Source organism: Tachyglossus aculeatus, chromosome 10, assembly GCF_015852505.1.
Source record: "Tachyglossus aculeatus isolate mTacAcu1 chromosome 10, mTacAcu1.pri, whole genome shotgun sequence".
Classification (NCBI taxonomy): domain Eukaryota; kingdom Metazoa; phylum Chordata; class Mammalia; order Monotremata; family Tachyglossidae; genus Tachyglossus; species Tachyglossus aculeatus.
Window position 1 is genome coordinate 50,485,246 of NC_052075.1, and position 24,871 is coordinate 50,510,116.

Consider the following 24,871-nt stretch of genomic DNA (forward strand, 5'->3'; position numbering starts at 1 on the left):
GCCCACTGTTGGGTAGGGACTGTATCTGTTGCCAACTTGTACTTCCCAAGCGCTTAGTCCAGTGCTCCACACACAGTAAGCGCTCAAAAAATACGATTGATTGATTGATTGACTGACTGAGTGAGGGTGGACTACGTCTCCCCGAATGCTTCCCAAGCGCTTAGTCATCATCATCATCATCAATCGTATTTCTTGAGCGCTTACTGTGTGCAGAGCACTGTACTAAGCGCTTGGGAAGAACAAATTGGCAACATATAGAGACAGTCCCTACCCAACAGTGGGCTCACAGTCTAGTCCACTGCTCTGCACACAGTAAGTGCTCAGTAAATACGTTTGAATGACTGTGAGCCCACCGTTGGGTAGGGACTGTCTCTATATGCTGCCAACTTGTACTTCCCAGGCGCTTAGTCGGGCGCAGTAAGCGCCGACTAAAAACGATGGACTGACTGAGTGAGCGCGGGCGGACTACAACTCCCAGAATGCCCCGTGGCGGCTGTCCCCCGGCGCCGCCCGGTGACCGTCGCGCGGGGCCCGACGGGAGATGTAGTCCGAGTCCCGCCCGGGCCTTTGGCCTGCCTTTAGGGTGGCCGGGGTGGGCTTCTGATTCAGGGCGGGCTACATCTCCCAGAATCCTCTCTACCTGTTGCCAACTTGTGCTTCCCAAGCTCTTAGTCCAGTGCTCTGCACACAGTAAGCGCTCAATAAATACGATTGAATGACTGTGAGCCCACCGTTGGGTAGGGACTGTCTCTATAGGTTGCCAACTTGTACTTCCCAAGCGCTTAGTCCAGTGCTCCGCACACAGTAAGCGCTCAATAAATACGATTGATTGATTGATTGATAGTATGTTTGGTTTTGTTCTCTGTCTCCCCCTTTTAGACTATGAGCCCACTGTTGGGTAGGGACCGCCTCTCTATGTTGCCAGCTTGTACTTCCCAAGCGCTTTAGTCCAGTGCTCCGCACACAGTAAGCGCTCAATAAATACGATTGATTGATTGATTGTTAGTATGTTTGGTTTTGTTCTCTGTCTCCCCCTGACTGTCTCTATGTGTTGCCAATTTGTACTTCCCAAGCGCTTAGTACAGTGCTCTGCACATAGTAAGCGCTCAATAAATACGATTGATTGATTGATTGATTGATTTTAGACTATGAGCCCACTGTTGGGTAGGGACCGCCTCTCTGTGTTGCCAACTTGTACTTCCCAAGCGCTTTAGTCCAGTGCTCTGCACACAGTAAGCGCTCAATAAGTACGATTGATTGATTCCCAGGCGCTTTGTCCGGCCACAGTAAGCGCCGACTAAAAACGATTGAGAGAGTGAGCGCGGGCGGACTACAACTCCCAGAATGCCCCGCGGCGGCTGCCCCCCGGCGCCGCCCGGTGACCGTCGCGCGGGGCCCGACGGGAGATGTAGTCCGAGTCCCGCCCGGACCTTTGGCCTGCCTTTAGGATGGCCGGGGTGGGCTTCTGACTCAGGGCGGGCTACATCTCCCAGAATCCTCTCTACCTGTTGCCAACTTGTGCTTCCCAAGCTCTTAGTCCAGTGCTCTGCACACAGTAAGCGCTCAATAAAGACGATTGATTGATTCCCAGGCGCTTTGTCCGGCCACAGTAAGCGCCGACTAAAAGCGATTGAGAGAGTGAGCGCGGGCGGACTACAACTCCCAGAATGCCCCGCGGCGGCTGCCCCCCGGCGCCGCCCGGTGGCCGTCGCGCGGGGCCCGACGGGAGATGTAGTCCGAGTCCCGCCCGGGCCTTTGGCCTGCCTTTAGGATGGCCGGCGTGGGCTTCGAGGAGTTCTCGGCCCCGCCGGGCTCGGAGCTGGCGTTGCCGCCGTTGTTCGGGGGCCACATCCTGGAGAGCGAACTGGACACCGAGGTGGAGTTTGAGGCCGGTGGCTTGGGGGGCTCCGCTCTCGGGGACCGAGGCGTGGACGAGGAGGACGACGAGGAGGAGGAGGAGGCCCAGGCCGCCCGGGCCCGACGACAACGACAGCGGGAGCTCAGCCGCAGGAAGTACCAGGCCCTCGGACGCCGCTGCCGGGACCTCGAGCAAGTCAGGCCCAGCCTTCACCCCCTCCTTCCATCAATTTTCCATCCACAACGGCATTTATTCAGCGCTTACTATCGATCAATCCATCAATCGTATGTGTTGAGCGCTTACTGTGTGCACAGCACTGGACTGAGCGCTTGGGAAGTACAAGTTGGCAACATAATCAATCAATCGTATTTGTTGAGCGCTTACTGTGTGCGGAGCACTGGACTGAGCGCTTGGGAAGTCCAAGTTGGCAACATAGACAATCAATCAATCAATCGTATGTATTGAGCGCTTACTGTGTGCAGAGCACTGGACTAAGCACTTGGGAAGTCCATGTTGGCAACATAGACAATCAATCAATCGTATGTATTGAGCGCTTACTGTGTGCACAGCACTGGACTAAGCGCTTGGGAAGTCCAAGTTGGCAACATAGACAATCAATCAATCAATCGTATGTATTGAGCGCTTACTGTGTGCGGAGCACTGGACTGAGCGCTTGGGAAGTCCAAGTTGGCAACATAGACAATCAATCAATCAATCGTATGTATTGAGCGCTTACTGCGTGCGGAGCACTGGACTGAGCGCTTGGGAAGTCCAAGTTGGCAACAGAGACAGTCAATCAATCCATCGATCGTATTTGTTGAGCGCTTACTGCGTGCGGAGCACTGGACTGAGCGCTTGGGAAGTCCAAGTTGGCAACATAGACAATCAATCAATCAATCGTATTTATTGAGCCCTTACTGTGTGCGAAGTACTGGACTAAGCGCTTGGGAAGTCCAAGTTGGCAACATAGACAATCAATCAATCAATCGTATGTATTGAGCGCTTACGGTGTGCACAGCACTGGACTGAGCGCTTGGGAAGTCCAAGTTGGCAAGAGAGAGAGACAGTCAATCAATCAATCGTATTTGTTGAGCGCTTACTGTGTGCACAGCACTGGACTGAGCGCTTGGGAAGTCCAAGTTGGCAACATAGACAATCAATCAGTCGTATTTATTGAGCACTTACTGCGTGCAGAGCACTGGACTGAGCGCTTGGGAAGTCCAAGTTGGTAACATCTAGAGCCACCCCCCACCCAACAGCGGGCTCACAGTCGAGAAGGGGGAGACGGACAACAAAACATATTCACAAAATAAAATGAACAGAATAAATAGGTACAAATAAAATAGAGTAATAAATACATATATACAGGTGCTGTGGGGGCAGGGAACACGGCTGCCAACTCTGTTATACTGAACTCTTTCAAGCACTTAGTACAGCACTCTGCATGCGCTTACTGTGTGCGGAGCACTGGACTAGGCGCTTGGGAAGTCCAAGTTGGCAACATAGAGAGACAGTCAATCAATCAATCGTATTTATTGAGCGCTTACTGTGTGCAGAGCACTGGACTAAGCGTTTGGGAAGTACAAGTTGGCAACATAGAGAGACAGTCAATCAATCAATCGTATTTATTGAGCACTTACTGTGTGCAGAGCACTGGACTAAGCGCTTGGGAAGTACAAGTTGGCAACATAGAGAGACAGTCAATCAATCAATCGTATTTATTGAGCGCTTACTGTGTGCAGAGCACTGGACTAAGCGCTTGGGAAGTACAAGCTGGCAACCTATAGAGACAGTCCCTACCCAACAGTGGGCTCACAGTCTAAAAGGGGGAGACAGAGAACAAAACCAAACGTACTAACAAAATAAAATAAATAGAATGGATATGTACAAGTTAAATAAATAAATAGAGTAATAAATATGTACAGACATATATATATATATATATATATATATATATATATATATACAGGCGCTGTGGGGAAGGACTGAGTGCAGTCCTCTGCACTCAGGAGGTGCTCAGTAGATGCTACTGATTGGACGGGGGACATGGTTTTGTTAAAGTCCAAGTTATGCAGCTAAAAGGCAGCTTTCTCCCCACCTTCAGGTAAACGAGCGTGTCCTCAATCGGCTCTACCAGGTCCAGAGGATCACCCGGCGGTTGCGGCAGGAGCGGAGGTAAGAGGGTGCTCTCCCTTCTCCCAAATGGCAGGTTCCACATGGTCCGCCCCTTCTGTGTGCTGGACGCCCCCCGCCCCAGCCCGGCACTACCACCTCCCTCACCAGTCTGGTTCCCCCCCCATCTTCGCTGCCCTCCTCTGTGTCACTTCATCATCAATCGTATTTATTGAGCGCTTACTATGTGCAGAGCACTGGACTAAGCGCTTGGGAAGTACAGATTGGCAACATCTAGAGACGGTCCCTGCCCAACAGCGGGCTCACAGTCTAAAAGGGGGAGACGGAGAACAAAACCAAACGTACTAACAAAATAAAATAAATAGAATAGATATGGACAAGTAAAATAAATAAATAGAGTAATAAATCTGTACAAACATCTGTACAGGTGCTGTGGGGAAGGGAAGGAGGTAAGATGGGGGGGATGGAGAGGGGGACAAGGGGGAGAGGAAGCATTTCCTTATGCTGTATTTCCCTTCCCCCTTAGTCACACCATCTTTCCCCCCTGCTCCACTACAACTGTACCTTGAGCCCACTGTTGGGTAGGGACTGTCTCTATATGTTGCCAACTTGTACTTCCCAAGCGCTTAGTAAAGTGCTCTGCACGCGGTAAGCGCTCAATAAATACGATTGAATGAATGAATGAATTCAGCAAAAACCCTCGTGTCCCCCCCTCGCTCTCTTCTGAGCCAGCAGGCAGTGAAGGGCCCTGGCCCCCTCCCACTGGAAAGCTGACAGATGATGATGATGATGATGGCATTTATTAAGCGTTTACTATGTGCAAAGCACCGTTCTAAGCGCTGGGGAGGTTACAAGGTGATCAGGTTGTCCCACGGGGGGCTCACAGTCTTAATCCCCGTTTTACAGATGGGGTCACTGAGGCCCGGAGAAGTGAAGTGACTTGCCCAAAGTCACACAGCTGACACGTGTATATATGTTGGTTCATATTTATTACTCTATTTTGTTTGTACATATTTATTTTATTTTGTTATTATGTTCTGTTTTGTTATCTGTCTCCCCCTTCTAGACTGTGAGCCCGCTGTTGGGTAGGGCCCGTCTCTATATGTTGCCAACTTGGACTTCCCAAGCGCTTAGTACAGTGCTCTGCACACAGTAAGTGCTCAATAAATACGATTGAATGAATATGTTGGTTTGTATTTATTACTCTATGTTGTTTGTACATATTTATTCTATTTATTTTATTTTGTTAATATGTTTAGTTTTGTTCTCTGTCTCCCCCTTCTAGACTGTGAGCCCACTGTTGGGTAGGCACCGGCTCTAGATGTTTCCAACCTGTACTTCCCAAGCGCTTAATACAGTGCTGTGCACACAGTAAGCGCTCAATAAATACGATTGAATGAATATGTTGGTTTGTATTTATTACTCTATTTTGTTTGTACATATTTATTCTATTTATTTTATTTTGTTAATATGTTTGGTTTTGTTCTCCGTCTCCCCCTTCTAGACTGTGAGCCCACTGTTGGGTAGGGCCCGTCTCTATATGTTGCCAACTTGTACTTCCCAAGCTCTTAGTCCAGTGCTCTGCACACAGTAAGCGCTCAATAAATACAATTGAATGAATATGTTGGTTCGTATTTATTACTCTATTTTGTGCATATTTATTCTGTTTATTTTATTTTGTTAATATGTTTGGTTTTGTTCTCTGTCTCCCCGTTCTAGACTGTGAGCCCACTGTTGGGTAGGGCCCGTCTCTCTATGTTGCCAACTTGTACTTCCCAAGCGCTTAGTACAGTGCTGTGCACACAGTAAGCGCTCAATAAATACAATTGAATGAATGAATGAAGTGGCAGAGCTGGGATTTGAGCCCATGACCTCTGACACCAAAGCCCTTTTAGACTGTGAGCCCACTGTTGGGTAGGGACCGTCCCTATATGTTGCCAACTTGTACTTCCCAAGCACTTAGTACAGTGCTCTGCACAAAGTAAGCGCTTAATAAATATGATTGATTGATTGATTGATTTTCCACTGAGCCACGCTGCTTCTCTAAGTTTTTTTCTTCTCCAGATCAGAGGCCCTTCCTGGGCCTGGGGGTCCGTGCCTGCCCGCCCGCCTCCCCCCGGCCCAGTCACTCATCGTCACACCCCTTGACTTCCCTGCAGGTTCCTCATGCGAGTCCTCGACTCTTACGGTGACGACTACAGGAAAAGTCAGTTCACCATCGTCCTGGAGGTGAGCGCCAGGGACCGAGGGGAGGTTGGATGATGATGATGATGGCATTTATTAAGCGCTTACTATGCGCAAAGCACTGTTCTAAGCGCTGGGGAGGTTACAAGGTCATCAGGTTGTCCCACGGGGGGCTCACAGTCTTCATCCCCATTTTACAGATGAGGTGACTGAGGCCCAGAGAAGTGAAGTGACTTGCCCAAGGTCACACAGCTGACAATTGGCGGAGCCGGGATTTGAACCCATGACCTGGAAGCGCCTGGGTGGGGTCTTTTAGACTGTGAGCCCACTGTTGGGTAGGGCTTCTCTCTCTATGTTGCCAACTTGGACTTCCCAAGCGCTTAGTACGGTGCTCTGCACACAGTAAGCGCTCAATAAATACGATTGATTGATTGTCGGGTAGGGCCTGTCTCTATATGTTGCCAACTTGTACTTCCCAAGCGCTTAGTCCAGTGCTCTGCACACAGTAAGCGCTCAATAAATACGATTGATTGATTGTTGGGTAGGGACTGTCTCTATATGTTGCCAACTTGTACTTCCCAAGCGCTTAGTACGGTGCTCTGCACACAGTAAGCGCTCAATAAATATGACTGATTGATTGTTGGGTAGGGACCGTCTCTATATGTTGCCAACTTGTACTTCCCAAGCGCTTAGTCCAGTGCTCTGCACACAGTAAGCGCTCAATAAATATGATTGATTGATTGCTGGGTAGGGACTGTCTCTATATGTTGCCAACTTGTACTTCCCAAGCGCTTAGTCCAGTGCTCTGCACACAGTAAGCGCTCAATAAATACGATTGATTGATTGATTTTGGGGGGGGGGGGCAGTACACTTAGGTCTCGAGGGACCTATTTCTGTTTGTTCTGACGACTTTGACACCTGTCTCCATGTCTTGTTGTCTGTCTCCCCCTTCTAGACTGTGAGCCCGCTGTCGGGTAGGGACCATCTCTAGATGTTGCCGACTTGGACTTCCCAAGCGCTTAGTACGGTGCTCTGTGCACAGTAAGCGCTCAATAAGTACGATTGATTGAATGAATGAATGAGGGACCCGACCAAGTCCCACCCTGTCTCCTTCCAGGATGAGAGCAGTCACGGTCCCGACGCCCCAACCCCGGGCAACGCCGAGAACGAGCCGCCTGAGCGGGAGGGCCTGTCCCCGGGGGGACTCCCGCGGAGACCCCCCGGACCTCCCGGCGTCGGGGGGACCCTGGAACCCAGTAGCCCTACCCCAGGGGAGGGCCCCAGTGCGAGGAAGAGGCGCCGAACCCCCCGAGACGGACGCAAGACGGGAGCCGGGCTCCTGCCACCCGAGCTCGGCCCCGGCCAGGTGAGAGAGGGAACGGGTGGTAGCGGGATCGGAGCCGAAAGGACGGAGGAGATGTGGTAGCGGGATCGGAGCCGAAAGGACGGAGGAAATGGGGTAGCGGGATCGGAGCCAAAAGGACAGAGGAAATGCGTGGCAGTGAGGCCCAGGCTTATTGAGGTGTCAGAGGAGAGGAGGGGATGGGAGGGGAAAATTATGGAGGAAAAGAAGAAAGCAGAATGAAGGAAGCTGGGGGCGGAGGAGGAGGAGGACAGTGTGTGTCAGGCCATCTGGCTTCCACTTACACCCAACTGATCTTGGTCTGTACAGCCTTTTCATTCATCCATTCAGTTGTATTTATTGAGCGCTTACTGTGTGCAGAGCACTGGACTAAGCGCTTGGGAATCCCAGATTGAGCCCCCTCCTTCCTCTCCCCATCCCCCCTGCCTTGCCTCCTTTCCTGCCCCACAGCACCTGTATATATGTATATATGTTTGTACATATTTATTACTCTATTTATGTTACTTGTACATATCTATTCTATTTATTTTATTTTGTTAGTATGTTTGGTTTTGTTCTCTGTCTCCCCCTTTTAGACTGTGTGCCCACTGTTGGGTAGGGACCGTCTCTAGATGTTGCCAACTTGGACTTCCCAAGCGCTTAGTACAGTGCTCTGCACACAGGAAGCGCTCAATAAATACGAATGAATGAATGAATGAATTTTACTTGTAAATATTTACTATTGTATTTATTTTATTTTGTTAATGTATTTTGTTTTGTTGTCTGTCTCCCCCTTCTAGACTGTGAGCCCGTTGTTGGGTAGGGACTGTCTCTATATGTTGCCAACTTGGACTTCCCAAGCGCTTAGTCCAGTGCTCTGCACACAGTAAGCGCTCAATAAATACGAATGAATGAATTTATTTTACTTGTACATATTTACTATTGTATTTATTTTGTTTTGTTAATATATTTTGTTTTGTCGTCTGTCTCCCCCTTCTAGACTGTGAGCCCACTGTTGGGTAGGGCCCGTCTCTCTATGTTGCCAACTTGTACTTCCCAAGCGCTTAGTACAGTGCTCTGCACACAGTAAGCGCTCAATAAATATGAATGAATGATTTTACTTGTACATATTTACTATTCTATTTTATTAATATATTTTGTTTTGTTGTCTGTCTCCCCCTTCTAGACTGTGAGCCCACTGTTGGGTAGGGCCCGTCTCTCTATGTTGCCAACTTGTACTTCCCAAGCGCTTAGTACAGTGCTCTGCACACAGTAAGTGCTCAATAAATATGAATGAATGAATTTATTTTACTTGTACATATTTACTATTCTATTTTATTTTGTTAAAATATTTTGTTTTGTTGTCTGTCTCCCCCTTCTAGACTGTAAGCCCACTGTTGGGTAGGGACTGTCTCTCTATGTTGCTGACTTGTACTTCCCAAGCGCTTAGTCCAGTGTTCTGCACACAGTAAGCGCTCAATAAATACGAATGAATGAATGGAGACAAAGCAAATGAGTGCAGTGGACACTACCTGGACCAGAGCCGAGTGAATCCAACCCCTGCAGAGTAGCTGGTGGAGGGGTTTTCCTTTGAGGGAGGAGGAGAGGGGTGCGGGCGGTTTGGGGAGGGGAGCATTTCAGACAGCTAGGAAGTTCTGTGGGTCAAGGGAACTGGGAGCCATGACTGTAGGGCAAGTTGGCTTCATTCGAATTTATTGAGCGCTTACTGTGTGCAGAGCACTGTACTAAGCGCTTGGGAAGTGTTCGATACAGTAGTCACCCCGAAGGAGGGGGAAATGAGGGCAGCTAAATAGCAAATCTGCCTTCCCCCTTAACTAGCCAAACTCCTCCTGGGGGATCTGGGAAGGAGCAACAGTGGTGATCATCTATTGGCCTACTGTTAAGAGCAAGGGCTTGGGTGTCACAGGACCAGGGCTGATGATGATGGTATTTAAGTACTTACTATGTGTCAAGCACTGTTCTAAGCGCTGGGGTATGTTAAGAGCAAGGGCTTGGGTGTCACAGGACCAGGGCTGATGATGATGGTATTTGTTAAGTGCTTACTATGTGTCAAGCACTATTCTTAGCGCTGGGGTATGTTAAGAGCAAAGGCTTGGGTTTCACAGGACCTGAGCTGATGATGATGGTATTTAAGTGCTTCCTATGTGTCAAGCACTGTTCTAAGCGCTGGGGTATGTTAAGAGCAAGGGCTTGGGTGTCACAGGACCAGGGCTGATGATGATGGTATCTGTTAAGTGCTTAGTATGGGTCAAGCACTGTTCTAAGCGCTGGGGTAGATACATGGTAATCAGGTTGTCCCACATGGGGCTCACAGTCTTAAACCTCATTTTACAGATGAGGTAACTTGAGGCACAGAGAAGTTAAAGTGGCTTGCCCAGGGTCGCACAGCAGACAAGTGGCGGAGCCAGGATTAGAACCCACATCCTCTGACTCCATCTATACCTGTATATATGTATATATGTTTGTACTTATTTACTACTCTAGTTTACTTGTACATATCTATTCTGTTTATTTTATTTATGTTTGGTTTTGTTCTCTGTCTCCCCCTTCTAGACTGTGAGCCCGCTGTTGGATAGGGACCGTCTCTATGTGTTGCCAACTTGTACTTCCCAAGCGCTTAGTACAGTGCTCTGCACACAGTAAGCGCTCAATAAATACGATTGATTGATTGATTGACTCTCAAGCCCATGCTCTTTCCACTAAGCCACGCTGCAGGGTTTAATCCTAGCCCCGCCACTTGTCTGTCGTGTGACCATGAGCAAGCAGGTCACTTAACTTCTCTGTGCCTATTACAATCAATGGTCTTTATTGAGCTCTTACTATGTGTGGGGAAACCGGTGAGGGGGCCGGGAGCTGGCGCTTAGTACAGTCCCTCACACGTAGTAAGCGCTCAACAAGACTGTGAGCCCAGGCTGAGCCCCTTCCTTCCTCTCCCCCCTCATCCCCCTCTCCATCCCCCCATCTTACCTCCTTCCCTTCCCCACAGCACCTGTATATATGTATATATGTTTGTACAGATTTATTACTCTGTTTATTTATTTATTTTACTTGTACATATCTATTCTATTTATTTTACTTTGTTAGTATGTTTGGTTTTGTTGTCTGTCTCCCCCTTTTAGACTGTGAGCCCACTGTTGGGTAGGGACCGTCTCTATATGTTGCCAATTTGGACTTCCCAAGCGCTTAGTCCAGTGCTCTGCACATAGTAAGTGCTCAATAAATACGATTGATGATGATGATGTGCAAAGCACTGCACTAAGCTCTCAGGAGAGTACAGTACAGCCAAATTAGCAGACACGTCCCCTGCCCAAGGCGAACTTGCAGTCTAGAAACCGGTACCTTGTTAACTTCATCATCATCATCAATCGTATTTATTGAGCGCTGACTATGTGCAGAGCACTGTACTAAGCGCTTGGGAAGTACAAATTGGCAACATCTAGAGACAGTCCCTACCCAACAGTGGGCTCACAGTCTAAAAGGGGGAGAGATATTATTATCATTATTATCATAATAATGATGGCATTTATAATAATAATAATAATGACGGCATTTATTAAGCGCAATAATAATAATTGCATTTGTAATAATAATGATGATGGCATTTATAATAATAATAATGGCAGTTATAATAATAGTAATAATGGCATTTATAATAATAATAATAATGATGGCATTTATTAAGCGCAATAATAATTGCATTTATAATAATGATGATGGCATTTATAATAATAATAATAATAATGGCATTTATAATAATAATAGTAATAATGACGGCATTTATCAAGCGCTTACCATGTGCAAAGCGCCGTTCCCAGCACTGGGGAGGCTACAAGGTGATCAGGTTGTCCCCCCACAATCTCAATCCCCATCTTCCAGATGAGGGAACTGAGGGCGGGAAAGCGTTTTTCCTTATCCGTAAAGTGAGGATTAAGACGGCGAGCCCCGCGTGGGACAGGGACGGTGTCCAACCTGATTATCTTGAATCGACCCCAGCGCTTAGCAGATGACCCGGAAAAGTAAGCACTTAAGACGGTGACTCTCCTTGTCAGATGGGGGAAACAGACGAGAGAGCAGGCTGCGGGAAAGGAACAAGGCGAGGCGACAATTGAGGGGGAGAAGACAGGGACGGAGTCTTTATTTAGAGAAGCAGCGCGGCTCAGTGGAAAAAGCCCGGGCTTTGAAGTCAGAGGTCACGGGTTCAAATCCCGGCCCCACCACTTGTCAACCGTGTGACTTTGGGCAAGTCACTTGGCTCCTCTGGGCCGCATCTCCCTCATCTGTAAAATGGGGATGAAGACGGTGAGCCCCAACGTGGGACAACCTGGTCACCTTGTAAATTCCCCAGCGCTTAGAACGGTGCTCTGCACAGAGTAAGCGCTTAATAAATGCCATTATTATTATTTAGGGAGACGGGAGGGGCTGGGGGAAGTCGAAACAGCAGCATTTTTGACCGTGCCCTCCTGCCTCCCTTCCCCGCAGATCAAAACCGAGGACGATTTTGGCTTTGAACCCGAAGAGACGCTGGGCTCGAGCTGGGCGTCCCGGGGCCCCGACAAGCTGCTCCCGTACTCCGGCCTGGTCAGCCCTCCCTTTGACTGACGCTCCAGACAATAAACACCCTCCCGCCCTTCGCTATGGCCGTCTCGTGCTGGGGTCTGAAGATGGGGGAGACGATAATGATAATAACGACGGTATTTGCTAAGCGCTTACTATGCACCAAGCACCGTTCTAAGGGCTGGGGTAGATACAAGGCACGTTGTCCCGTGTGGGGCGGACACGCTTGGGAGTCAGTGGTCGTGGACTCTAATCCCAATTCCGCCGCCTATTCATTCATTCATATTTATTGAGCGCTTACTGTGTGCAGAACACTGTACTAAGCGCTTGGGAAGCCTATCAGCTCAGTCACTTAACTTCCCTGTGCCTCAGTTACCTCACCTGTAAAATGGGGATTAAGTCTGTGAGCCCCACGTGGGACAACTTGATTACCTTGTATCTACCCCAGCGCTTGGCACATAGTAAGTGCTTAACAAATACCGTCATTATTATTGAAAAGCAGCGTGGCTTAGCAGAAAGAGCCCGGGCTTGGGAGTCAGAGGCTGTGGGTTCTAATCCTGACTCCGCCGCTTGTCAGCCGTGTGGCTTTGGGCAAGTCGCTTCACTTCTCTGTGCCTCAGTTCCCTCATCTGTAAAATGGGGATTAAAACTGTGAGCCCCAAGTGGGACAACCCGATTGCCTTGTATAGAAGCAGCGTGGCTCAGTGAAAGTAATAATAATAATAATGGCATTTGTTAAGCGCTTACTATGTGCAGAGCACTGTTCTAAGCGCTGGGGGGGATACAAGGTGATCAAGTTGTCCCACGTGGGGCTCACAGTCATCATCCCCATTTTACAGATGAGGGAACTGAGGCTCAGAGAAGTGAAGTGACTTGCCCAAGGTCACACAGCAGACATGTGGTGGAGTCGGGATTCGAACCCATGACTTCTGACTCCAAAGCCCGGGCTCTTTCCACTGAGCCACGCTGCTTCTCCGGAAAGAGCCCGGGCTTGGGAGTCAGAGGTCGTGGGTTGGAATCCCAGCTCTGCCACTTGTCAGCTGGGTGACTTGGGGCAAGTCACTTCACTTCTCTGTGCCTCAGTTACCTCATCTGGAAAATGGGGATGAAGACTGTGAGCCTCACGTGGGACAACCTGATCACCTTGTATCTCCCCCAGTGCGTATTCATTCATTCATTCAATTGTATTTATTGAGCACTTACTGTGTGCAGAGCACTGTACTAAGCGCTTGGGAAGTACAAGCTTAGAACAGAGCTGGGCACATTATTATCGCGACTCTGCCGCTTGTCAGCTGTGTGGCTTTGGGCAAGTCACTTCACTGCTCTGTGCCTCAGTTACCTCATCTGGAAAATGGGGATGAAGACTGCGAGCCTCACGTGGGACAACCTGATCACCTCGTATCCCCCCCAGCGCTTATTCATTCATTCAATCGTATTTATTAAGCACTTACTGTGCGCAGAGCACTGTACTAAGCGCTTGGGAAGTACAAGCTTAGAACAGAGCTGGGCACATTATTATCGCGACTCTGCCGCTTGTCAGCTGTGTGGCTTTGGGCAAGTCACTCCTCTGGGCCTCAGTGACCTCATCTGTAAAACGGGGATTAAAACTGTAGGCCCCAAGCGAGCCAACCCGATTGCGTGGTATCGCCGCCAGCGCTTGGAACGGAGCTTGGCACATAGTAAGTGCTTAATACCAATATTATTATGCCGCCCCCATCCCCCATCATTACGATGATTATAATTCCCGTTTTCCCCGCCTCTCCCACCCCATCCCACTGGTAAGCGCTTAATACCAATATTATTATGCCTCCCCCATCCCCCATCATTATGATGATTATAATTCCCGTTTTCCCCGCCTCTCCCACCCCATCCCACTGGTCCCCTTCCCCAAATGGTGTCTCACAACGCCTGGTCCGGATTGGGGAGAGGGGGAAGGTGGTCTTTTTATTTCTCGGGGGGCCGCGAGGTCCGGCGAAGGAGGGGAGGGGTGGGGGCTTTGGCGTCTCACATGTTCTTCAGCCAGTCCAGGCTGGGGCCCTGGGGGTCGCAGGGGTGGCTGGGCACGTCGGGCATGTTGCCGTCGTCGCGGACGGGCACTGCGGGGCGGGCGGAAGCAGGGAATCATCATCGATCGTATTTACTGAGCGCTTACTATGTGCAGAGCACTGGACTAAGCGCTTGGGAAGTACAAATTGGCCCCTCTGCCCGCCCGGGGGTCTCCCCCCGCCCCCCTCGCACCCGCCACCCGGGGGTCCCCACTCACCGGGGTAGTTGTAGGGGGTCGCGTCGTGGATCAGCCCCGAGTACTTGGTCAAGGGGCTGAGGTACGGCAGCACCAGCGCTGTGGGGGGGAAGCAGTGTGGCTCAGTGGAAAGAGCCCGGGCTTTGGAGTCCGAGGTCGTGGGTTCCAATCCCGGCTCTGCCCATTTTTTTTCCCTTAATGGCATTCATTAAGCGCTTACTATGTGCAAAGCACTCTTCTAAGCGCTGGGGAAGTTACCATAATAATAATAATGGCATTTATTAAGCGCTTACTATGTGCAAAGCACTCTTCTAAGCGCTGGGGAAGTTACCATAATAATAATAATGGCATTTATTAAGCGCTTACTATGTGCAAAGCACTCTTCTAAGCGCTGGGGAAGTTACCATAATAATAATAATAATAATGGCATTTATTAAGCGCTTACTATGTGCAAAGCACTCTTCTAAGCACTGGGGAAGTTACCATAATAATAATAATGGCATTTATTAAGTGCTTACTATGTGCAAAGCACTCTTCTAAGAGCTGGGGAGGTTACAACAATAATAATTATATTTATTAAGCGCTTACTATGTGGAAAGCACTGTTCTAAGCACTGGGGAGGTTACAATGATAATGGCATTTATTAAGCGCTTACTATGTGCAAAGCACTGTTCTAAGCGCTAGGGAAGTTACAACAATAATAATAATGGCATTTATTAAGCGCTTACTATGTGGGAAGCACTGTTCTAAGCGCTGGGGAGGTTACAACAATAATAATGCACTTATTAAGCGCTTACTATGTGGAAAGCACTGTTCTAAGCGCTGGGGAAGTTACAATAGTAATAATAATGGCATTTATTAAGCGCTTACTATGTGCAAAGCACTGTTCTAAGCGCTAGGGAAGTTACAATAATAATAATAATGGCATTTATTAAGTGCTTACTATGTGCAAAGCACTCTTCTAAGAGCTGGGGAGGTTACAACAATAATAATTATATTTATTAAGCGCTTACTATGTGGAAAGCACTGTTCTAAGCACTGGGGAGGTTACAATGATAATGGCATTTATTAAGCGCTTACTATGTGCAAAGCACTGTTCTAAGCGCTAGGGAAGTTACAACAATAATAATAATGGCATTTATTAAGCGCTTACTATGTGGGAAGCACTGTTCTAAGCGCTGGGGAGGTTACAACAATAATAATGCACTTATTAAGCGCTTACTATGTGGAAAGCACTGTTCTAAGCGCTGGGGAAGTTACAATAGTAATAATAATGGCATTTATTAAGCGCTTACTATGTGCAAAGCACTCTTCTAAGCACTGGGGAAGTTACCATAATAATAATAATGGCATTTATTAAGTGCTTACTATGTGCAAAGCACTCTTCTAAGAGCTGGGGAGGTTACAACAATAATAATTATATTTATTAAGCGCTTACTATGTGGAAAGCACTGTTCTAAGCACTGGGGAGGTTACAATGATAATGGCATTTATTAAGCGCTTACTATGTGCAAAGCACTGTTCTAAGCGCTAGGGAAGTTACAATAATAATAATAATGGCATTTATTAAGCGCTTACTATGTGGGAAGCACTGTTCTAAGCGCTGGGGAGGTTACAACAATAATAATGCATTTATTAAGCGCTTACTATGTGGAAAGCACTGTTCTAAGCGCTGGGGAAGTTACAATAGTAATAATAATGGCATTTATTAAGTGCTTACTATGTGCAAAGCACTCAGCGCTTGGGAAGTTACAATAATAATAATAATGGCATTTATTAAGCGCTTACTATGTGCAAAGCACTCTTCTAAGCGCTAGGGAAGTTACAATAATAATAATAATAATGGCATTTATTAAGTGCTTACTATGTGCAAAGCACTGTTCTAAGTGCTGGGGAAGTTACAATAATAATAATAATGGCATTTATTAAGTGCTTACTATGTGCAAAGCACTCTTCTAAGTGCTTGGGAAGTTACAATAATAATAATAATGGCATTTATTAAGCGCTACGTGGAAAGCACTGTTCTAAGCGCTGGGGAAGTTACAATAATAATAATGGCATTTATTAAGCGCTTACTATGTGCAAAGCACTGTTCTAAGCGCTAGGGAAGTTACAATAATAATAATAATGGCATTTATTAAGTTCTTACTATGTGCAAAGCACTCTTCTAAGGGCTGGGGAAGTTACAATAATAATAATAATGGCATTTATTAAGCGCTTACTATGTGCAAAGCACTCTTCTAAGCACTGGGGAAGTTACAATAATAATAATAATGGCATTTATTAAGCGCTTACTATGTGCAAAGCACTGTTCTAAGCGCTAGGGAAGTTACAATAATAATAATAATGGCATTTACTAAGTGCTTACTATGTGCAAAGCACTCTTCTAAGCGCTGGGGAAGTTACAATAATAATAATGGCATTTACTAAGCGCTTACTATGTGCAAAGCACTGTTCTAAGCACTGGGGAAGTTACAATAATAATAATAATGGCATTTATTAAGCCCTTACTATGTGGAAAGCACTGTTCTAAGCGCTGGGGAGGTTACAATAATAATAATAATAGTATTTATTAAGCGTTTACTATGTGGAAAACACTGTTCTAAGTGCTGGGGAGGTTACAATAATAATAATAGTATTTATTAAGCACTTACTATGTGGAAAGCACTGTTCTAAGCGTTGGGGAGGTTACAATAATAATAATGGCATTTATTAAGCGCTTACTATGTGGAAAGCACTGTTCTAAGCACTGGGGAGGTTACAATAATAATAATGGCATTTATTAAGCGCTTACTATGTGCAGAGCACTGTTCTAAGCACTGGGGAGGTTACAATAATAATAATGGCATTTATTAAGCGCTTACTATGTGCAGAGCACTGTTCTAAGCGCTGGGGAGGTTACAAGGTGATCAGGTTGTCCCACATGGGGCTCACAGTCTTCAACCCCATTTTCCAGATGAGGTAACTGAGGCCCAGAGAAATGAAGTGCCTTGCCCAAAGTCACCCAGCTGACAATTGGCAGAGCTGGGGTTTGAACCCCTGACCTCTGACCCCAAAGCCTTGGCTCTTTCCACTGAGCCATGTGATTAGGTTGTCCCACGGGGGGGGCTCTCAGTCTTCATCCCCATTTTACAGATGAGGTCACTGAGGCCCGGAGAATAATAATAATAATGATGGCATTTATTAAGCGCTTACTATGTGCCAAGCACTGTTCTAAGCGCTGGGAAGCTTACAAGGTGATCAGCCCACAGGGGGCTCACAGTCAATCCCCATTTTACAGATGAGGCAACTGAGGCACAGAGAAGCGAAGTGACTTGCCCAAAGTCACGCAAATGGCAATTGGCGGAGCCGGGATTTGAACCCATGACTTCTGACTCCAAAGTGAAGCGGCTTGCCCAAAGTCACACAGCAGACAGTTGGCGGGGCCGGGATTTGAACCCAACTGTCAGCTGGGTGACTTTGGGCGAGTCCCTTAACTTATCATGTGGGCCTCAGTTCCCTCATCTGGAAAATGGGGATGGAGACTGTGAGCCCCCCGTGGGACAACCTGATCACCTTGTAACCACCACAGCGTTTAGAACAGTGCTTGGCACATAGGAAGCGCTTAATAAATGCTGTCATCATCATCATCATCACTCACCCAGGCTGCCGATGACAGCCGACACGGTAAGGACCGGCTCCTTGGCCCACGACTCCTTCAGGAAGTTGGTGAACCCTGCGGGGCAGGAAGGGTCAATCAATCAATCAATCGTATTTATTGAGCGCTTCCTGTGTGCGGAGCACTGTACTAAGCGCTTGGGAAGTCCAAGTTGGCAACATCTGGAGACAGTCCCTACCCAACAGTGGGCTCACAGTCTAGAAGGGGGAGACAGAGAACAAAACCAAACATACTAACAAAATAAATAGAATAGATATGTACAAGTAAAATAAGTAAATAAATAGAGTAATAAGTAGGTACAAACGGGGAGCGTCAATCAATCGTATTTATTGAGCGCTTACTGTGTGCAGAGCACTGTACTAAGCGCTTGGGAAGTACGAGTTGGCAACATATAGAGACAGTCCCTACCCAACAGTGGGCTCACAGTCTAAAAGGGGGAGACAGAGAACAAAACCAAACATACTAACAAAATAAAATAAATAGAATAGATATGTACAAGCAAAATAAGTAGAGTAATAAATAGGTACAAACGGGAAGGGTCAATCAACCAATCAATCGTATTTATTGAGCGCTTACTGTGAGCAGAGCACTGTACTAAGCGCTTGGGAAGTACAGGTTGGCAACATAGAGAGACAGTCCCTACCCAACAGTGGGCTCACAGTCTACAAGGGGGAGACAGAGAACAAAACCAAACATACTAACAAAATAAAATAAATAGAATAGATATGGACAAGTAAAATAGAGTAATAAATATGTACAAACATATCTACATATATACAGGTGCTGTGGGGAAGGGAGGGAGGTAAGGCAGGGGGGATGGAGAGGGGGACGAGGGGGAGAGGAAGGAAGGGGCTCAGTGTGGGAAGGCCTCCTGGAGGAGGTGAGCTCTCAGTAGGGCCTTGAAGGGGGAGACAGAGAACAAAACACATTAACAAAATAAAATAAATAGAATAGATATGTACAAGTAAAATAGAGTAATAAATAGGTACAAACTTAGTACAGTGCTAAGCGCTTAGTACAGTGCTCTGCACACAGTAGGCGCTCAATAAATACGATTGATTGATTGATTGAAGGGTGAGGCTGAGGCCGGGACCCCTCTCCATCCCACCCGCCGCCATCTCGTTCCCCTCCTCACTCACTCGCCGCCATCTTGGCCGCCCCTCGGCGCGGGGCAGGCCGGGAGTTGTAGTTCCGAGAGCCCCGCGCGCGAGCACGAAGGGGAGTTAGGCGAGGGAGACGGGGCTGCGCTTGCGCACGGCGGGCTCGCTGCCGCGCTTGCGCCACTGGGCATGCAGAGGCGCTCGCTCGCAGCCGAATGGGCGGGGCTTCGCTGCCGCGCTTGCGCACACTGGGCTCGCACAGGAGTGGGCAGGCTTCGCTGCTGCACTTGCGCACACCGCACTGGCAGCAGAATCAATCAATCAAGCTGAATGGGCGGGGCTTCGCTGCTGCGCTTGCGCACACCGCGCTCGCAGCCTAATGGGCGGGGCCTCACTGCTGCGCTTGCGCACACTTGGCTCGCAACCGAGTAGGCGGTGCTTCGCTGCCGCGCCTGCGCACACTGGGCTCCCAGTGGAGTGGGCGGGGATTCACTGCCGCGCTTGCGCACACTGGGCTCGCAGCCGAGTGGGCGGGGCTTCGCTGCCTTATTTGCATTCCGCGAGCGGATTGGAGGAAGGCGGGAGCGGCGGAGGCCTGTCACCTCCTTCCCTTTTCCCGCCAAGGGCCAAGGTCGCCCAAGATCAACCGCTTCTAATAATACTAATAATAATAATAATAATGGCATTTATTAATAATAACGATGCTTTTATCTCATATCTAATATGCAATTTAGTATTTACTATTTTATTTAATATGTAATCTATTTATTTATCATCAATTGTATTTATTGAGCGCTTACTGTGTGCAGAGCACTGGACTAAGCGCTTGGGAAGTACAAGTTGGCAACAAATAGAGACAGTCCCTACCCAACTGCGGGCTCACAGTCTAGAAGAGGGAGACAGACAACAAAACAAAATGTATTAACAAAATAAAATAAATGGAATAAACATGTACTAATAAAATACATAGAGTAATAAATACGTACAAACATCTTCATATGTACAAACATAGATATGTCAATACCAGTGCCACTAATGAGAGACAATCTCTGCCCACCCTGGGTTTGGGTTCTTGTTGAGCGCTTACTACGTGTGAGGGACTGTACTAAGCGCCAGCTCCCCACCCCCCCTCCAGGCCCCCTCACTTATATGTCTGTCTGCCCCTCTGTAGACTGTAAGCTCATTGTGGGAAGGGAATGTGTCAGTTTATTGTTGTATTATAGTCTCTCAAGCACTGAGTACAGTGCTTTGCACACAGTAAGCGCTTAATAAATATGATTGAATGAATGAATGAATGAATCTATGGCTTTCCATGCTTCAATATATTCTCTACGCAGATGATTCCCAAATTTCTCTCTCCAGCCCTGATCTCTCTCCTTCTCTGCAGTCTTACATTTCCTTCTGCCTTCAAGGCATCTCTACTTACGTCCCTCAGACATCTCAAACTACTCGTCAAAATACGACTCCTATCTTCAATCAATCAATCAATCGTATTTATTGAGCGCTTACTGTGTGCAGAGCACTGTACTAAGCACTTGGGAAGTCCAAGTTGGCAACATCTAGAGACGGTCCCTACCCAACAGTGGGCTCACAGTCTAGAAGGGGGAGACAGAGAACAAAACAAAATATATTAACAAAATAAAATAAATAGAATAGTAAATATGTACAAGTAAAATGAATTCATTCATTCATTCAATCGTATTTATTGAGCGCTTACTGTGTGCAGAGCACTGCACTAAGCACTTGGGAAGTACAAGTTGGCAACATCTAGAGACGGGCCCTACCCAACAGCGGCTCACAGTCTAGAAGGGGGAGACAGAGAACAAAACAAAATATATTAACAAAATAAAATAAATAGAATAGTAAATATGTACAAGTAAAATAAATTCATTCATTCATTCAATCGTATTTATTGAGCGCTTACTGTGTGCAGAGCACTGCACTAAGCGCTTGGGAAGTAAAAGTTGGCCACATCTAGAGACGGTCCCTACCCAACAACGGGCTCACAGTCTAGAAGGGGGAGACAGACAACAAAACAAAACTTATTAACAAAATAAAATAAACATGCACAAATAAAATTGAGTAATAAATATGTGCCAACATATATACAGGTGCTGTGGGGAGGGGAAGGAGGTAAGGCGGGGGGGATGGGGAGGGGGAGAGGAAGGAGGGGGCTCAGTCTGGGATTCCCAAGCGCTTAGTCCAATGCTCTGCACACAGTAAGCGCTCAATACAATTGAATGGATGAATGACAAGGCTGTACAGAGCAAGATCAGTTTGGTGTACGCCGGAAGCCAGATGGCCTGACACACACTCTGTCCTCCTCCTCCTCCGCCCCCAGCTTCCTTCATTCTGCTTTCTTCTTTTCCTCCATATTTTTCCCCTCCCATCCCCTCCTCACCATTCCTCACCTTGCCGAATTGCTACTACAGCCCAGCCTGTATATTTCATTCATTCATTCATTCATTCAGTCGTATTTATTGAGCGCTTACTGTGTGCAGGGCACTGGACTAAGCACTTGGGAAGTCCAAGTTGGCAACATAGAGAGACGGTCCCTACCCAACAGTGGGCTCACAGTCTAGAAGGGGGAATTGCCACTTGCCTATGTCCTTCCTCTGGCCTGTAACTCCGTATCATCATCACCATCATCAATCGTATTTATTGAGCGCTTACTGTGTGCAGAGCACTGTACTAAGCGCTTGGGAAGTACAAATTGGCAACATATAGAGACAGTCCCTACCCAACAGTGGGCTCGCAGTCTAATACACCTGTCTCCCCGCCTTCAGTCAATCAATCGTATTTACTGAGCACCTGTATATATGTATATATGTTTGTACACATTTATTACTCTATTTATTTATTTTACTTGTACATATCTATTCTATTTATTTTATTTTGTTAGTATGTTTGGTTTTGTTCTCCGTCTTCCCCTTTTAGACTGTGAACCCACTGTTGGGTCGGGACTGTCTCTATATGTTGCCAATTTGTACTTCCCAAGTGCTTAGTACAGTGCTCTGCACATAGTAAGCGCTCAATAAATACGATTGATGATATATATCTTTCTCCCCGCCTTCAAATACTTAGCAAAATTACATCTTCTCCAAGAGGTCTTCCCTGATTACGCCCCCCTTTCCTCTACTCCCTCTCCCTTTCACCTGTAGACACTGGATCTTCAGCCCTACAGCACTTCCATCCACACCTGTAATTTATTTATTTATATGAATGTCTTTCTCTCCCTCTAGACTGTAAGCTCCTTTCAGACGGGGAGCGTGTCCCCCACCTCTGCTATATTTTTACTCTCCCAAGCACTTAGTACAGTGCTCTGCACACGGTAAGCGCTCAGTAAATACCATTGATTGATGGATGAGAAGCAGCGTGGCTCAGTGGAAAAAAAGCCCGGGCTTTGGAGTCAGAGGTCATGGGTTCAAAACCCGGCTCCGCCACCTGTCAGCTGTGTGACTTTGGGCAAGTCACTTCACTTCTCTGGGCCTCAGTTCCCTCATCTGGAAAATGGGGATTAGGACTGTGAGCCCCTCCGTGGGACAACCTGATCACCTTCTAACCTCCCCAGTGCTTAAAACAGTGCTTTGCACAAAGTAAGCGCTTAATAAATGTCATCATCATTACTATTATTATTATTATATCTATCCCAGTGCTTAGTACAGTGTTTGGCACTTATTTAGTGTTTAACAAGACCATTATTAGAGAAGCAGTGTGGCTCAGTGGAAAGAGCACAGGCTTTGGAGTCAGAGGTCATGGGTTCGACTCCTGACTCCGCCACATGTCTGCTGTGTGACACTGGGCAAGTCACTTAACTTCTCTGAGCCTCAGTTACCCCATCAGTAAAATGGGGATTAAGACTGTGAGCCCCACGTGGGACAACCTGATCACCTTGTACTCCCCCAGTGCTTAGAACAGTGCTTGGCACATAGTAAGCGCTTAACAAATGCCATCATTATTATTATTATTAGAACTGCAGGGAAGGAGAGCCCCCTGTGCCCCAGTTTCCCTCACAAGCGCTGCTCAGTGGGAAGAGCCCGGGCTTGGGAGTCAGAGGTCATGGGTTCAAATCCCGGCTCCGCTGCCTGTCAGCTGTGTGATTTTGGGCAAGTCACTTCACTTCTCTGGGCCTCAGTCACCTCATCTGTAAAATGGGGATTAAGACTGTGAGCCCCCATGGGACAACCTGATCACCTTGTAACCTCCCCAGCCATCATTATTATTATTATTATTATTATTATTATTATTATTACCCCAAGCATAGAAAATCCATCCTTCCCTTGCACTGGCTTCCATTTTTTTTAATGGTTTTGTTAAGTGCTTACTATGTGCCCGATACTGTACTAAGTGCCAGGGGGTAGATACAAGCTAATCAGGTAGAATCCAGTCCCTGTCCCACATAAAGCTCACAGTCTTAATCCCCATTTTCCAGATGAGTTAACTGAGGCCCATTTTCCAGATGAGTTAACTGAGGCACAGGCTCACAGTCTTAATCTCCATTTTCCAGATGAGTTAACTGAGGCCCATTTGCCAGATGAGTTAACCGAGGCACAGGCTCACAGTCTTAATCTCCATTTTCCAGATGAGTTAACTGAGGCACAAAGAATCAATTAATCAATCATACTTACCGAGCGCTCACCGTACAAAGTGATTAGGGAAGCAGCGTGGCTCAGTGGAAAAGAGCCCGGGCTTTGGAGTCAGGGGTCATGGGTTCAAATCCTGGCTCCACCAATTGTCAGCTGGGTGACTCTGGGCAAGTCACTTCACTTCTCTGGGCCTCAGTTACCTCATCTGTAAAATGGGGATGAAGACTGCGAGCCTCACGTGGGACACCTGATCACCTTGTCACCTCCCCAGCGCTTAGAACGGTGCTTTGCACATAGTAAGCGCTTAATAAATGCCATCATTATCATTACTATTAGCTTAGAACAGTGCTTTGCACATAGTAAGTGCTTAATAAATGCCATCATTATTATCATTATTATTATTAGCTTAGAACAGTGCTTTGCACATAGTAAGCACTTAATAAATGCCATCATTATTATCATTATTATTATCAGCTTAGAACAGTGCTTTGCACATAGTAAGTGCTTAATAAATGCCATCACTATTATTATTATTATTATTATTGGGAAGACATCAAGTGACATACTCAAGGTCACCCAGCGGACAAGTGGCGGAGTGGGGATTGGAATATGTTTTGTTTTGTTGTCTGTCTCCCCCTTCTAGACTGTGAGCCCACTGTTGGGTAGGGACCGTCTCTATATGTTGCCAACTTGTACTTCCCAAGCGCTTAGTAGAGTGCTCTGCACACAGTAAGCGCTCAATAAATCCAACTGAATGAATGAAGTCTTTCTGATTCCCTATCTGCTAAGCCGCCCTGCTTCTCATCCTCCCTCCCAGTCCGGCCTTTCTCGACTGTGAGCCCGCTGTTGGGTAGGGACCGTCTCTACGTGTTGCCGACTTCCCAAGCGCTTAGTCCAGTGCTCTGCACACAGTAAGCGCTCAATAAATCCGACTGAATGAATGAAGTCTTTCTGATTCCCGCTAAGCCGCCCTGCTTCTCATCCTCCCTCCCAGTCCGGCCTTTCTCGACTGTGAGCCCGCTGTTGGGTAGGGACCGTCTCTACGTGTTGCCGACGTGGACTTCCCAAGCGCTTAGTCCAGTGCTCTGCACAAAGTAAGCGCTCAATAAATCTGATTGAATGAATGAAGTCTTTCTGATTCCCGCTAAGCCGCCCTGCTTCTCATCCTCCCTCCCAGTCCGGCCTTTCTCGAC

The 24,871-nt window shown here is 47.3% G+C and overlaps 2 protein-coding genes across 2 annotated transcripts; one reads left to right on the plus strand and one right to left on the minus strand.

Annotated features, from left to right (window-relative positions):
* Positions 1 to 1,757: 1,757 nt before the first annotated feature.
* On the plus strand, positions 1,758 to 12,240 carry TFPT (TCF3 fusion partner). Its single transcript, XM_038752658.1, has 5 exons — positions 1,758 to 2,053; positions 3,963 to 4,033; positions 6,151 to 6,220; positions 7,293 to 7,541; positions 12,018 to 12,240. Exons 1-5 carry the CDS (start codon positions 1,772 to 1,774, stop codon positions 12,135 to 12,137), a joined length of 792 nt encoding a protein of 263 aa, XP_038608586.1. The 5' UTR covers positions 1,758 to 1,771; the 3' UTR covers positions 12,138 to 12,240.
* Positions 12,241 to 14,004: 1,764 nt separating this feature from the next.
* On the minus strand, positions 14,005 to 19,214 carry NDUFA3 (NADH:ubiquinone oxidoreductase subunit A3). Its single transcript, XM_038752601.1, has 4 exons — positions 19,132 to 19,214; positions 17,975 to 18,049; positions 14,356 to 14,433; positions 14,005 to 14,188 (listed from the first exon to the last, which is right to left on the minus strand). Exons 1-4 carry the CDS (start codon positions 19,139 to 19,141, stop codon positions 14,097 to 14,099), a joined length of 255 nt encoding a protein of 84 aa, XP_038608529.1. The 5' UTR covers positions 19,142 to 19,214; the 3' UTR covers positions 14,005 to 14,096.
* Positions 19,215 to 24,871: the final 5,657 nt, after the last annotated feature.